Source organism: Quercus suber, unplaced genomic scaffold (genome assembly GCF_002906115.3).
Source record: "Quercus suber isolate HL8 unplaced genomic scaffold, Cork oak 2.0 scaffold_42, whole genome shotgun sequence".
Taxonomy (NCBI): Eukaryota; Viridiplantae; Streptophyta; class Magnoliopsida; order Fagales; family Fagaceae; genus Quercus; species Quercus suber.
Window position 1 is genome coordinate 2,112,469 of NW_027069507.1, and position 15,899 is coordinate 2,128,367.

General features: G+C 35.1%; 2 protein-coding genes across 3 annotated transcripts; one reads left to right on the top strand and one right to left on the bottom strand.

Annotated features, from left to right (window-relative positions):
- Positions 1-270: 270 nt before the first annotated feature.
- Positions 271-10,585, bottom strand: LOC112033041 (uncharacterized). Of its 2 annotated transcripts, none has more exons than XM_024065817.2 (5): positions 9,950-10,577; positions 4,158-4,283; positions 2,130-2,281; positions 1,803-1,962; positions 271-756 (listed from the first exon to the last, which is right to left on the bottom strand). In XM_024065817.2, the coding sequence occupies exons 1-5, from the start codon at positions 10,457-10,459 to the stop codon at positions 556-558; spliced, it is 1,149 nt and encodes a 382-aa protein (XP_023921585.1). In that variant the 5' UTR covers positions 10,460-10,577; the 3' UTR covers positions 271-555. The 2 variants fall into 2 exon arrangements, with proteins under 2 accessions (XP_023921585.1, XP_023921586.1); XM_024065818.2 differs by lacking the exon at positions 271-756 and adding an exon at positions 830-1,259 and having other exon boundaries at positions 9,950-10,585.
- A 4,438-nt stretch (positions 10,586-15,023) lies between these two features.
- On the top strand, positions 15,024-15,662 carry LOC112033044 (uncharacterized). Its single transcript, XM_024065821.1, has one exon. It carries the CDS (start codon positions 15,024-15,026, stop codon positions 15,660-15,662), a length of 639 nt encoding a protein of 212 aa, XP_023921589.1.
- Positions 15,663-15,899: the final 237 nt, after the last annotated feature.

The following is a 15,899-nucleotide window of genomic DNA, read 5'->3' on the forward strand; positions in this document are numbered from 1 at the left end:
CCACCGACCTCTTCAATGGTCATACTTTTACTCCAATCTCAAATTGTTATCAAGCTTACAATTTGAGTTTGAGAGGAGCATCAGAACACTATAAAAATACTATGGATACAAGGAACAGTGATTTTATATAATAGCACGGGCTGTGGTTTTAGGATTATTACATTTGTTATCACATATTTAAAAATGATCATTGTTATTGAATATGATTTTACATCAATCATATACCAACAGTACTTAGTAAAAAAATTGATCACCACAAAAAAAAAATACTTGGAATAAGGCTTGGATTTCAGTAATTATCAACATGAAACTTTTGCAAAAGCCTAGAAGCCCTTCCAAGACCGGATTTGACAGTAACCATATGAGAGCAAAGTTATCACAACACTTACAGACACATTCACGCAAAAAACAATTATTCTAAGGTTTGGTGCCTAATAAAATGGTGAAAGAGAGGACAGGCTGAATTAGCAATAATGCAGGTGAAGACATCCAAGTTATTGAGTTTAGTTTAATGAAGCTCTAAGAGGCACCATAAAAATTAAAAGACAATCCTTACTATTTATTACTAAAAATCCATTTTGTCACTACAACCAGAATGTTTTTCTGAAGTTTTATGTGATCAATGGCCTGCAACTTGATGGACCATCTTTCCATATCTTCCCAGGCTTCCCATGTCACGCTCTCTTTTTCCCAGTCCCACACAACCTTAAAAGCTGAGTCAGTTCCTCGCTTCAATCTGTTGGATACTCCCAGTCCCTAGTGAACAAGTCAAACAAGTTTTTTAACAAGTCCAGCATAACTTCGTAAATTTCTTATGCATAACCAGACACCAAAGAAAAAAAATGGGAAAAGAAAAATTATCAAGGGTATGAAAATTTAAATTGATGCATTTGTAATTTTTTTCCCCCTAAGGTACTATTTCATCAACTTATATTGGATCATCCAAAAAAAATTGTAGACACTATAAATAATGAGACAGCATCAAATTAAAAGAATTCACGAAATGCGATGTCATTGGTTTTCCATTCATTTTGTAATATAAGACGATGGATGACAGTCTTGGACCATCGTGTTTATAATTATGAATTCTGCTCATATTATATACAAAACAGATCAAACCAACTAAATTTCATAGGACATCAATAGAGAAAAAATAAAATAAAATAAAAAATAAATCATGGGACATTCGAACAGGGCCAGAAGTGCATTATCCCCCTTGCTCTTCTTCTTCTTACCTTTGTAGCAAAATCCTGACCCTCCTGCTTGTAGTAAAATCCCAAGAATTAAGAGAACTCATTTTTAAAAAAACCAAAAAGTAAAGAGAAGTGCTACATCCACAACATTTTCATAACAAATCATAGGTGGCAAGTTGTTATTGATTCAAATTTAAATCTATCACTTAAATTACTTTTTTGCTCACCAATAACAATCAGTAACGACCTACCACTTATGATTTGTTGTGAAAATGTTGTGGCATAGCATTTCTAAAAAGTAAAACGGAAAAGGAACTACTAAGATTCATGATAATACAAAGCCATAACAGTGGGATTCTGGGCAAATGCATCTACAAATTGGAGAGCAGTTGTAGATTTATCTATAAATATGTAATAATAAATAAATAAATTGTTTATAATTCATCATGTCAAATGAATTCACTACCAAAATCACTAAAATATGAAAAATAAATAAATAAATAAATAAAATAAAAAGTGGCCACCCTCAATACAGTAATATAGCAGAGGCGTTACATGAATTTGAAGGAAACCAACTTCTGAAAATAGGCATAGAAAGAATTAACTTACATCCTTAGGCAAGGGTGAAAGGTGCAACAATCCATCAGCATATTCTGACACAAAAACATGCAGATGAAGACCTTGTTTCACAACCAAAAGTGCCATTTCAATATCAAGAAAACCAACTTCCACCATCCTCCTTAAGACTCTTGCTTGGAAGCTCTTTCCCCTATTAGAAAACGTGAGATGCCAGACTTTGGTTTGTATGTAATTATTCATAATAAACATAGAAGGAATCAAGAACAGAGTGCAAAAATCAATGCAATACAATAAATACAATTCCAGAAAGGAATGGTTACCAGAAGTAGGATTAATACATATGTAGTAGCACCAGACCTGCTAGGATCCCTGAGTGGAGAACGAAGTTCTGGGGCAGGTATAATCCCAGCAAGCATTGCAGACTCCCCCAAACTAAGAAGAGATGGATGCTTTCCAAAGTAGAAAATTGATGCTGATTTAATGCCATATATACCATGTCCCCAGTAAATCTGTAATATAAAAATACCTCTATTACAAGCTGACAACCTGTAAGGATCATATGAAATATCTGAAAAAAAGTAAGGCAATCATATTAACCCTTAAAGTTTTAGGTGCTTTCACTTCACATGGTGAATGCATGAATTTAGTACAAAATGGAGGGCTACACGAAATTAAAATAATTTCCAAATGGGCTAAGCAAAATATTTTCTAAAAAGAAACAATGCTACCACCAAAGAAATCAACTTATCAGATCGATTATAGAAGTGTAGGAAGAACAGGGTCCAAAAATTACAAACCTGAGGATTTATGCCAGCAAAGTTGACATATGCCACTGGCATAAAGAGTGAGATCTTTGTCTTAAATTTATAGTGACCTTACAACATTAATTGACGAGATGCCACATAACTTATTTAAGTGAAAGAGCAATTTGATTAATTTTTTATATAAAATCAAGCAGCTAAATAGACTCCAACATTCACAATAGGCTTAGGCAGCAAGCAGAACAACCATTTAGCTTAAACTAGACTTTTTTTTTACAGATCTTCAGACTTCAACCTCAGTTGTTAATAAACACAAGCCAAGCTTGTGTAGGAATTTTGAGCTTGTTAGTTCTATCAACAAAACCTGAGCTACACTTCTAGCCCCTCTCCAGGCCAATGAGCCCTAGCTCAAACAGAGCCTCCTTTACCTGTAAGAATAGGATAAAAGGTGAACTCATGGATTCAAGTCCCACTTTGGGCATGTAACTTACCAATGAAAAAAAAAAATTTATCTATCCCTCCTTCCAAAAAGAAGGGATAGATAAGTTTATGCTTAATTGAGCTCACATATATTGGCGATAAATTACCACTTGTCCCAAAAGCTTAAATGGTTAAGAAATGGAAAATTGAATCATTTAACCACAATTCTAACAATTGGATTAAATTTGAAGAGTAAAACTTTACTAACATCTTTCCTTCCCTAAATCTTTGTTTTAGAAGACATAACCAAACCCTCCTTTTGCAACCTAAATTCTCAAAACGAATGTCATTACAGCACATCTTGCTCATTATAATATTCGTAGTTACTTCTTTGAATGAAAAATTCTCCAACCATATATTAAAAGGAAATAAAATAAAGTCATTCTGAAAACTAAATGCTAATTTTCTAGCCTATCATGGAATGAAACCCAACTAAGAAGTCTTGCATCGCAACCTATTTTTCTGATTAATTAAGATATGTATTTGAGCTACAACCATGATCCAGTCACTACCTGGATTACAACCTTTATATAAACCTTGAATCCTTGATCCTTGTCTACTTTTCTTTCCTCCACATCCTCTTCATTCTCTAAAATTTTCATCTCTAACATTCTGAAAGTGAAACCTTTATGTACTATGAAATGATGATTACATGAATAAGACAAGAAAACACCAACAATTCCAGAAAATTTAATAACTTGCGACAAACATGATTTTGTAATAACGTGGAATTTGAAAGGAGGGAGGGAGGAAATGACTCACAATACTGATTTAAGCTAATATGTCTCCGCCCACACAACCAGCTAGAAAATTAAACCACCGTGACACATATTAAACTTCAAAACAAATAGAATGATGACATTATATGCCTAATGTATCCAATTAATTGAGCTTCCTGGAATCTGTGGGTGAGTGGGGGCAGGAAACATGCTTCCAAATACACACTAAATGTAAGATGCAACTATAATAAATCCTGTCAACATCTCCTTAAAACTTTTCATGTGCAGACATAAGCACATTAAATACAATCTCACATGAACTTCTCAGATCACCCCTACTCCCCCCCAGTGCCCCTCCCGACACAACGCATGAGGAACAGAATACACAGCATCACCTAATTAAAAAGAACTATAATTGACCAAACCTTATTCATATAGCAGCTCAGAATTCTCCTTTTTGACATTGTCCTCTCCAATGCTAGTGCCAACACCATCTCGACTACTTTTCTTGAAAGAGTGCGTTCATTTTTTAGGAAGGTGTTTTTGACAAGCTGCAATGTGTTTCAAGAACAGAAAGAAAATAAGATTAATTAAAACACATGATGTTGAAATAAACCAATAGATGAAAAGAATTCAAAAACAAGCTTCATATATGACTCCACATAAAGGGTGGGTTTCAAAGGTACTGGATGATTCAAGCCAAGAACAACTGTAAGGCCAGGTCTCAGGCCCTTAAAAGAAAGCCAATATAAATGCATAGTGAAGTAATCAAATGTTTGTCTTTCTGCATAAGATATTTGATCAAAATAAAAACGTGGCAATATATTTCTTCACAGCATTATCCATGTAAAATATATCCTAAAATTTTGAAAAGCAGCTACCCGAATTTTCTTTTGATTTAGTGTTAAAAATCCTGGGTTTTTTCCTATTTTCTATTTCAATTACTTCAACTATCATATTAAGACATTAATTTTCCATCAATATCTATTAGGCCTTGATGGAAGTCAAATGTGTTACAGAATACTCCCATACAATTGGCAAAGAACAAATAAATGTTCCCATCTCTAGTGTCCTTTTTTCCTTTTCATGCATTGGGTCCTACTCTAGAACCAGAATAGATATCAGATCATAAGACTTTTCAATTTAAATATCAATTTGTAAAAATGTTACATTAGCTTAGCAAGCTTCCAAGCGGAGACTGCTAATGGTAAACATGATACAAATTTGTCAGTTTGTGTTTTCAATGAACTATTACCACTATATTTGGAAGAAAGTTTCTATATGAGAACTCTCATAATTTCTGCGGTTTTAACTATTGCCATCAGCTTCAATGGCTAACAAATGAATAAATCAAATAACCAATCAAAGAAACTGAAATTTTTTATTAGCTTTCACTATCCTAATGAAACCCGACCACAAAGTTTTGGGACTAAGACTTTGTTGTTGTCTAGCTATACTAATGAAGTAAATTAGGCAATCAAATAATTTTACAGATTTACAACCAAAGATGTTAGGCCAACTAAGATGGTTAGCAGTTTGCTTAAAAGAGCTATGGCCAAATTGTGTCAATCAAGCGGCTTAAAAGAGCCAGCCCTATCTTTAAGTGAATTTTCTCATTTTGAATCCTATCTTTTTGTGTATTTTCACTTATCTATCGTAACATTCTCATTTCAGCTATACTCATGTTATGAATATATTGGTTTTTAACAGCACAATATTCAATACCATCAAGCATAGCTGATCTATTAGCAGCCTTATAAATATTTCCCTTTAACTTAATAGGTATTCTACAATCGCACAATACTGATAATGCATTTCTCCAATTCATCTACCATGCACTTATCCTATGATTTCCATAATCTTCAATCTCTCCATCTTTATGGATTATTGATCCAAGATATCAAAAGCTCCCGCTCTTTAGTATCTTTTGGACATCATGTCTTACAACGTCTCTTTTTATACTTTTACTAAACTTACATTCCATGTACTCTATTTTAGTCCTAACTAATTGAAAGCCTATAGATTCTAAAGTGTGTATTCATATTTCTAACTTAGCATTAACTCCACATCTAGTTTCATTTACTAAAACTGTATCATCTACAAAAATCACAAAGGAAGGAACTTCTGCTTGGATCAATTCAGTGAGGTCATCCATCACTATTGCAAAGAGATATGAACTTAATATTAATCATTGATGCAAACCAATAGTTAGAAAGCTCACCTGTGATGCCTACACTTGTTCTCACACTAGTTACCACTCCGTCATACATATCCTTAATTAAATTAATATACTTCAGAGAAACTCCTTTCTATTCCAAAAGCCACTAGATAACCTCTCTAGGGACTCTATCATATGCTTTCTCTAGATTAATACAAAACATATGAAGAAGATATTAAAATAAATTTCCATTAAATAGGCAAGGATAAAGGAAAATAATTTGACAGCAAGGTAGCCAGAAAGGGGCCCCCTGTTCAGAAAGAAAAAAAAAAAAAAAAAAAAAAAAGGAATGCAAAATTACCTAGATACATTCACATTCTGTGTCAGCCACATAAAAAATATATACGTGTGTGTGTGTAAAAAGACATTCCATGCAAAATTTCAGTGTCTCTCATTCTGCCAATCTACTATAACAAGATATAATAACATAACTCAGATGTTTACTATAAAATACAAAGATCAAATGGACCTTTACATAGAATTGAATCATATTGTACATTCAAAAGAACACTTTTCACAAGTGTAAAAGGTCACAGCCACTCAATCCACCTTGAGCTTTGTAGCAAAACGTAAGAATGATGCAGTAGATTTCAGTTTTCTAGAGTAGGCAACAACTAGAATTCCTGAAAACATACATTTCATAGTCATTCACAGAAAACTATACATGAGCTGCAAAAACAAAATGCCATTCAATACTATCTTGGGCCAGAGATCTGCTGTGAAGATATACAAGAAAAACCAGTCTGTAAGCTATTTGCTTGTGGATGTGATAGAGAACCATTTGGGTCCATTATTGTGGAAGCCTCAGTAAACCTACGCCCATAAAAGCGCAAGAAGTTTAGAGATTCTGTTCTTGGCTGACCTAAAGGAACCCCACCCTCCAACATGCCAACAACAGTAATCATATTTGGCCTAAGTGATGGTTCCTCATAAAGACAACACAAAGCTACACGCACTAATTTCTCCACCTCTTCCCTTGTCACCCGTCCTTCTAGCCTTGGGTCAACAAGCTCCAAGTACTTACCTTGTTCATGCATCTCTAATGCAAATAGAGGATAGTAAATGAGTCCTGACCATGATGATGATGAAAAGTGACCACCACCACTACCACTATCCTCTATGCTATGGCTTTGTGACCGTAATGAGCAATTTTTTCTTCCACTCACAAGTTCAAGCAGTACCATTCCAAAACTATAGACATCAGTTTTTTCTGAGATTGCAGAGGTGGTAAGCCATTCAGGTGCAAGATAGCCACGAGTACCTCTCATGGTAGTGAAAAGACCAGATTGTTCAGGACTTAGAAGCTTGGAGAGTCCAAAATCAGAAATTTTTGCCTGAAGGTGGTCATCCAAAAGAATGTTCTCTGGTTTGACGTCACAATGGATGATCTTGTGTTCGCACCCACTATGCAAGTATGCAAGCCCACGTGCTGATCCGAGCGCAACATCAAACCTCTCTTGCCATTCTAAGACAGGCCCACTACCAAACAGAGTCCTGTCCAATGAACCATGATTCATATACTCATAAACCAATAGGCGCTGTCTTCCATGGACACAAAACCCTTTCAATCGAACCAAATTGACATGGTGAACATTTCCAATAACCGCAATCTCAGTGCAGAATTCTTTTTTCCCTTGATTGCCTAAATTGGTTATCTTCTTTATGGCCACAACACTTTTATCAGGCAGTGTCCCCATGTATACAGAACCAAACCCTCCTGATCCAATCTGAGTGCTAAATTTATCAGTTGCCACCTCAAGCTCTTCATAGTCAAACCTTTTAGGTAAGCCTGGGATGTAGAATGCATCCAGGTCTTCAGAAGACTGTGAGTTGAAGCCACCTAATTTAATTTCCTTAGTTTTGGAGAGTTTCCATCTCATCCAAATGAGAAAACCTAGTGCCACTAACAGTAAAATTGAAACGGACAGTAAAAGCACCAGAACAACAACACGAATCCTTTTTCTATGATTACTAGAACTGTTAGGGGGAGGACCATTGTCATTTGTTGTTGTATTTGATCCAGAGACTTTGATGTAGCCCAGCAGGTTCATTCCACCAGAATTGCTTGATGTAAAGGACCCCAACTCATTTTCAAGCATGTAGCAAGAACCAGATGAGTTTCCATAGAAAATTCCCAAGCAAGAACAGTCCCCTGAGCAGAGATCTTGACAAACTGTCAAATTCACACCATATTTTAGAGGCTGGGAGAAATCATTGGAAAAATAATCTATACCATAGCTAAGCCCCAAAAATGAAACAACAGATGAGTTTAACTGACTGCCATTATTGGTTGAGTTACAAGCAAGCGGCAAAGATTGAGAATCATCACTTGGCACACAGCCACTCACATTCTGTGAACCTGCATGGAAGCCTGATGGACATGAACATATTGGGGTAATGGATGGAGAGTTGTCAGTACACAATCCCATTTGGCCACAAATAGACGGAGTTCTACAAGAAGAATCTGGCCCGGAAAATTCCTGCTCCCAGTGGGCATCAGAAAAGCTATGGACAGTAAAGCGCCCTAACGGACCCAACTTGCCAATTCGGAAGTCGGCTGGTGGCAAGCTGACCTGTATAACAACTTCCGATGCATCATGGCCAAGGAGAAAAAGACCCGTTCTGTTAATTGCCATGTATTTCACAACATAATTCGAGATAATAAAAGCCTTTGTATCCATTGACAATTTCCAGTATGTCTGTCCATACCACTGCAGTAAGGCATCAGAAGTACTTATTGTGAAGTTGTAAATACTAGATGATAAGTCATAATCTGATGCAGCACTAGACAGATACATCCCAACAGGTAAGTGTTGTCCAATCACAATTGTGTCTGTTGGATAGTGGAAACTCTCCCAAAGAGAACTATTGGAATGATCAAGTAAGACAAGATTACCCATCTCAGTTAACAATAATGCATATACTGATGACTGTAATGGCGGAGTTGACCATCTGAGATTGCCATATTGATCAGAAACTGTAATCCCTTTGGTCGTAAGATTCATTATACCAGAACTTGAGATGGGAGCGTCACGGTTAGCAGACCAGATGATGGTGTTGGATGCCACATGGATGATGCACAAGTAGAAGTTGGTTTGTTGAGCACCAGGGTTAAAGATAGCAGCTGCGAATGTGCCATTACGGGAGGACAAAAAAACACCACTGCTGTCAATATGTTGAAATTCCGAAGCAGTGAAATTTGGGTATATGTACTCTAAGGATGACAAACTCGAGGCAGGAGGAAAGACTAAGAAGATGGTGAGGAACAATAAACAGTATCCCATGTAGAGGTTTGATGAAATGAAGAATAAAGAGAAGTTTGGTAGAGGGTTTCATGAAGAGCATAATGGTGAGATTGTAAATGCCTTCCTCCAGTTACTTCCATTTCTTTCCTCCCAAATCCAATAGGGTTATGCATTGACTATGAAACTTTCTCCTCAACAACTTGATTCTAATTGGAGGCCAAGATTATATTTATTCAGTGCTAACATCAGCTGCCGATGCAAGATATAAGAATTTTTAAAACAAGTCAAACCTGAATGAACATTTATTTATTCTAAGATTGATTTCCTTAAATGCTACACGCATACACAATCATCAACCAGCTGCTCTCTTGTATACCAATAAAGTGGATCTAAGATTTAAAGATTTCTGTGCAGTTAGGACCTAACTTGGTGTTTCTTTATTCTAGGATGAATGCTGTATCGTGCACTATTACCATTTACAATATATTAGATGCACTCAATCATTAATCACTAAAATATACCTTGAACAGCATACCCCATCTCCACCTTGCCACCTTACCATCCCAGCTAAGACCCGAACACCATAAATGAATACCTCTATTTAGAACTCAATGACTTCATTAATAAACATAATAATAATTGATTAAATATACAACGCCCACAAGTCAAACAAACAAACAAAACCAACTTGATTGATAAAACCATCAAACACATGGTACGCGTAACAAACAAGTCAACCAAAATACAACCTCACCTGTTGGGTAATGGTGCTACCACCTCCACTAGACGAAAAAGACAGCACAGCACGGGCAATGCCGACGGGGTCAACCCCATGATGCATAAAGAAGCGGCGGTCCTCGTAAGCCACAATGGCTTGCCATAAATGCCAAGGATAAGAGCTGGCTCTGAGTTCAGCCTCGGCGGAAAATGCAATGAGGTTTCGCCAACGACGAGGGAAATCGGGCAAAAGGGCATTGGAGAAGAGCCTAAGGCAGAGAAGGAGCGTGGAAAATGTGAGTACAACAAGTGTTTCGGGAACAATGCGGTGGTTCTTGAAGGACTTCTGGGTCCAGTGGACTCGTCCTTCGTGCACTGAGTTGGAACGAGTTGGAGATCGGTGACTGTGAGTGTGAGTGAGAGAGAAGAAAGGGAGTGAATGTGGAATGGGAAAGAGAGACGGGTTTGCGTTGAGATTTGAGTTTTGGTACGAGGAATGGTTTGGTTGTTTTGGTAATGGTAATGGGAGTAAGAGACTGAAGTTCATTTCTCTTTCACATGACAATGTTGTTTCAGTTCAACCATTCGGTAGGTAATACGGTTAAAAGCAACTGCTTCGTTCCACTAAAAATCTTAAAATTTAAATAACACAAAGTAATAACAAAAAGTTTCACAATTTCTCTTCCAAGAATTGTATTAGAGCAATGGCTAAATGCACATCTTCCACAATTTGTTTTCATCATTATTAATATGATAAAGTTGAAATTAGAGTAATATTGTTTTTTTCCCTCACGATTGTATTCAGCTAATGGACTCATTAGTTTGAGGCGTGACGTAAACCCAAAAGTTTCAATCCACCCATAATATCAATTTATAGGGTTTTCAATATAATACCACTTTTATTACCCACTAATTACAACAAATTATATCAATTGTTAGGAAAAAAAGTTGTTAATAATGTAATATCCCTAAATTTATTGATTGCAATATCTTATTATTATTAGATATTTTATTATGATTATGTTTAGATAAGATAAATGCAAGAAATAATTGTGCATTACATTGGGTGGGCCCGTGTGTGAGATTTTGTTTTTGCTGAATAGCCCATGTGTGAGATTGATAGGTAGAGTGATTACCTTTATATAATGAGGGCGTAGTATATTAAAAGCACTATACAATTTCATGAAGCTATTATTGTCTAATGTCTATTGATCCCTTCACACAAAGTGCTAAAAATAAAATATTAGAATTTCAATTTTTCATCTTATCTCTAAAGATTTGCTTTTCAAAAAAAAAAAAAAACTCTAAAGATTTAGTCTTGTCATTATTACTGGATATTATTTTTATTATCACAATCATTCACACGTTATTTCAGCCACAAATAAATAAATAAATAAATCATCCACACACTATTATTCAAACCCAATAGAAATTGTATGCAGCATAATCTTTATAGGGCAAGACTTAGGTATAGTATTTAGGTATTATACCAAAGTTTTTATCCATCTTTATATATATATAGACACACACTGTCTAAATCTTATGAGTGCCCTAGTTAGGTACCTGATTCTAAAGAGTAAAGACACCGTGAATCTTTTTTTTTATTCTTTTTTTTTTTTTTGTTTCATTCCAAGTCATTTTTATTTCTTTCTAAAAAAAAGTCATTTTTATTTTTATTTTTTTAATCCTATCATTAAAAGGAAAAAAAAAATGTTGGGTTTAGAGTTTAGTTTGCTTTTCATTTTGACTAATTCTTGTTCAAGGTTGCTTTTGAATTAGTGGACAGTTAGTCCAAAGTCCAAACTCAAAGTTGCAATCATTAGATTTATATGGAGTATTCTCCCATTAAAAAAAAAAAAGGATTTTATATGGAGCATAAGTTAACAATTTTGGCAGCGGTAGTATGTTTATGCCTTAAGATCGTACTCGAGTTAGAAATTTAGAATAGGAAATAATTAGTTAACTTTGAATATATAGTCTTTTTTTTTTTTTTTTTAAAGACACCGTGAATCTTTTTTTTTATTCTTTTTTTTTTTTTTTGTTTCATTCCAAGTCATTTTTATTTCTTTCTAAAAAAAAGTCATTTTTATTTTTATTTTTTTAATCCTATCATTAAAAGGAAAAAAAAAATGTTGGGTTTAGAGTTTAGTTTGCTTTTCATTTTGACTAATTCTTGTTCAAGGTTGCTTTTGAATTAGTGGACAGTTAGTCCAAAGTCCAAACTCAAAGTTGCAATCATTAGATTTATATGGAGTATTCTCCCATTAAAAAAAAAAAAGGATTTTATATGGAGCATAAGTTAACAATTTTGGCAGCGGTAGTATGTTTATGCCTTAAGATCGTACTCGAGTTAGAAATTTAGAATAGGAAATAATTAGTTAACTTTGAATATATAGTCTTTTTTTTTTTTTTTTTTGGCTGAATAACTTTGAATATATAGTCGTTGTATTGCTAACCTCCAAGATGCAATCGGGTTAGGTCTCAATCTTCTATATATTCGTTGGTTGGAAATCAAAGATAGGATCAACACGTAAAAAGGTTTGCTAAATAGGACTATGACGGAAAAATTTACTTTATGTTTATTATTGTAGAGGCAAAATAGATATTTGTATGTTCCATTACTAAAAGGCAATGCATCAAAGTTTTGTAATTAATTGAAATCAACCCTCCCCGACAACCAAATTATTAAAATATATATATATATATATTATAATTATATGGTGGAAGTTGGGACAAAAATGCCTTATGCCCTTTTCGGGCAAATTATATAGCATTATGCCCCCTTCCCAAACTAATTAAAGAAATGCTCATCTTTTAAAACTCGATTTTTGATAAATCGAGTTAGGCCCTATAATGATGTTTTTAAGGAGCTTATAGTGACGTTTTAAGGACCTATAGTGATGTTTTTTAACTCGACTTCAATGAAATCGAGTTATAGGCAATGAAATCAACCTATAGTGGCCTTTTTTTTTACCTATAACTCGATTTTATTGAAGTCGAGTTAAAAAACGTTACTATAAGTTTTTAAAACGTCACTATAGGGCCTAAGAAATTTTTTTTTTTTTTAAACTTGATTTATCAAAAAATCGAGTTTTAAAAGAGAGGCATTTCTCTATTTAGTTTGGGAAATGGGGGCATAATGCTATATAATTTGCCTGAAAAGGGCAAAAGCCCATTTTGTCCTGGAAGTTGTTAGATTTACTACTCTTGTTTAGACCCTTTTGTAGTTGTACTTTGGTTAAAATAATGTATTATAAACCCGGTTTAAAATACTAATATAATTATTTTCGTATGTGTTCTAATAAGTATTACTGTTTACTAAAAAAATAAATAAACTTCCTTTCATTAGGGGAAAAAAATCCTTAGAACCCTAAAATATTGTTCCGTTTTAGATTATCCAACTAATAGTCTAATACAATGACTTTTTCTACTTTTGTGTTTGGGAATTTATTTCATTACGTCATGAGGTTAAAAGACATTGATGAATAACTTTGTTGTTAAAAAAAAAAAAAAATAGTGAGATTTGATCCAAATTCCTTTATTTTACAACGAAAAGGAAAAGGCTTTACCGTATAAGTTTATTGTTACCACGTGATTTTTTTATTAGCTTTAATATTTGTCTTTAAAACATTTCACCATTGTAGCTTATATACATGATTATGGAAGTGTTTTTGTTTTGGAAACTCATTTTGAAAATGCTTAGAATAATTGGCAAATAAGGCTTTGTTTAGAGAGCCAAACAGCCCATCAAACCCTAAAAACCATATGGCTCAAACAGCACACCTTCTCCCCTTTGGATTTTCCCAAACTTATAGTCATCTCAACTTAGGTAGAGAAAGGAAATGTACAACATATTGGCTAGCTAGCCAGATTCCTGAGTCCTAACTCCTAAGAGCATTCACAATATAGTTTTAATAGAAAGTCATCTTTCTATTTTAACTACCTATCATTTTGGATTCACTCCTCAACAAGCTCTCTATTTTTTTATTTCTCTATTCTATCTAAATATTATTTTACATCGTACATCTAAGCACCTAAGATTCTTCACTTCTCACTCTCCCTCCTTCACATCACCACTACCACCATGGCTGATCCACCACAATCAATCCCAAAACTCAGGCCCTCAAAATCATAGCTAGAGTCAACTTCTTTTGTTGCACCCTAAAGGACACCCTCTGTATCCGGTCTCCACTCTCTTAGCATTGAAGTTGAAGACCCGCACCTCCTCTTACCACTCCATCGCTACCAAGGTTGGCTGCCTCCTCTTCCACTGAAACCTGCAACCTCATTGCTTGTGACACTAGCTGCCATGAGAGAGATCTCTCCATTCAGTGGTGGCTCCAAGATTTTTTTTAAGGTCAATAAGAAACATAAATTATACAAAATTTAAAACAAAAGAGAACTTGAATATATCAATATAAAAAATATAAATAAAAAAAAACAAAAAAAAAGGCAAAAAACCAAATATAAGTTTTACAATTGTCTTCTTTGAGACTTCATATTTTGAAATCATTGCATGATATCTTCATTATCAATCCTACGAGTTACATCTCTTTCAATGTACACTGCCTCCCATTTGATTGATTTATTTCAATTTTTTTAAGATCTAAATGGGCTTTTTCTAAAGTTTAAAATTAACAAATCTCTATTTTTGTTGTTAGGCTTTTTATTTTATTATATTTTTTTCAAATATTAGATCAAATTAGTTTGTTATTGGGTTTTTTGTGTTTAAAAATATCAAGATATTAATAGGATCCTATTCAAGCTTGTTTAAACGGAGCTTATGCGAAAACTATTAAAAATAAAATTTTAAAAAGAATATTTTATATACATGCATACTTTTCCTCCTCGTTTGTAGGAGCTCTCTCTCTCGTTACCACGAGATATTTCTCCCTTAGGGTTTCTTAAGGGTTTGCTTTTTATTTTCTTAATCCAGCTACCATGGCAGACGATGTTACGAGTATACTGGAAAAAATGAAGCTTACTTCGGAGGAGGAAGAGGTCATTGAGATTCCGGAGGAAGGGCGCAAAGAAGGGATGGAGAGTTGTGTTCTTAGTTTGACTGGGAAGTTTCTTACTTGTCGGCGTTCAATAGGAAGGCAGCCATAACTATGCTGAAAAGGGCATGGGGTTTGGAGGAAGGTGTTCAGATGATAGAAGTGGGAACAAATCTTTTTCAACTCAAGTTTCAAACTAAGTTTGAGATGGATTGTGTACTGAAGGGAGGGCCGTGGTCCTTTGATAATCAGGTTTTGCTGTTGACTCGTTGGAAAGCAGGGATGACGGCAGATAATGTTTGGTTTGATTCGGTTGCCCTTTGGGTGCAAATCTGGGGCACCCCATTTGACTTGGTGTCGCCTAAAATTGCAAAAACAGTGGGAAGTAGGTTAGGGTCAGTGGTTGAGGTTGAGAAAAAACAGAAGCTTGAAGGACAAAGTTACTTTATGAGAGTTAAGGTTGCTATTCCACTAGCAAAGCCGGTCTGGCGAGGGGCTTTTTTGGTTGGTTCTGATGGCATGAGTCATTGGGTCACGTTCAAATATGAGCGCCTCCCTCTATTTTGTCACTTTTGTGGTTTACTTGGCCATGATTTAAAGCATTGTGCTCCTTATTTCGCAGCAACCAAGAACGATGGGGAGGTTATTTGTCAATATGGGGATTGGCTTCAAGCCATGGGGGGACAGACTAGATCACCTCCTCATAGGAAGTATGAAAGGGAAGAGGTCAGAGTGGATTTGGACCAACGATAGAAACAGTTTGGGCAGATCAGTCATGATGCAATCCCTGGAGATGGCGGAGACACAGTCCATCATTATTCCAAGCCTAAATCCTTTACGGAGGAGGGTGCAGGTGGTGGTTAGGTACAAGTTCTGGTGGCTGTTTCCATGCAGACGGTGGCTGAAGTAGGTAACGAAAACCCTAGGGTAGTTGATGAAGTTGAAGCCGAGAATTTAGGACCATTTACGGATTCCATGCAAATTGATGCC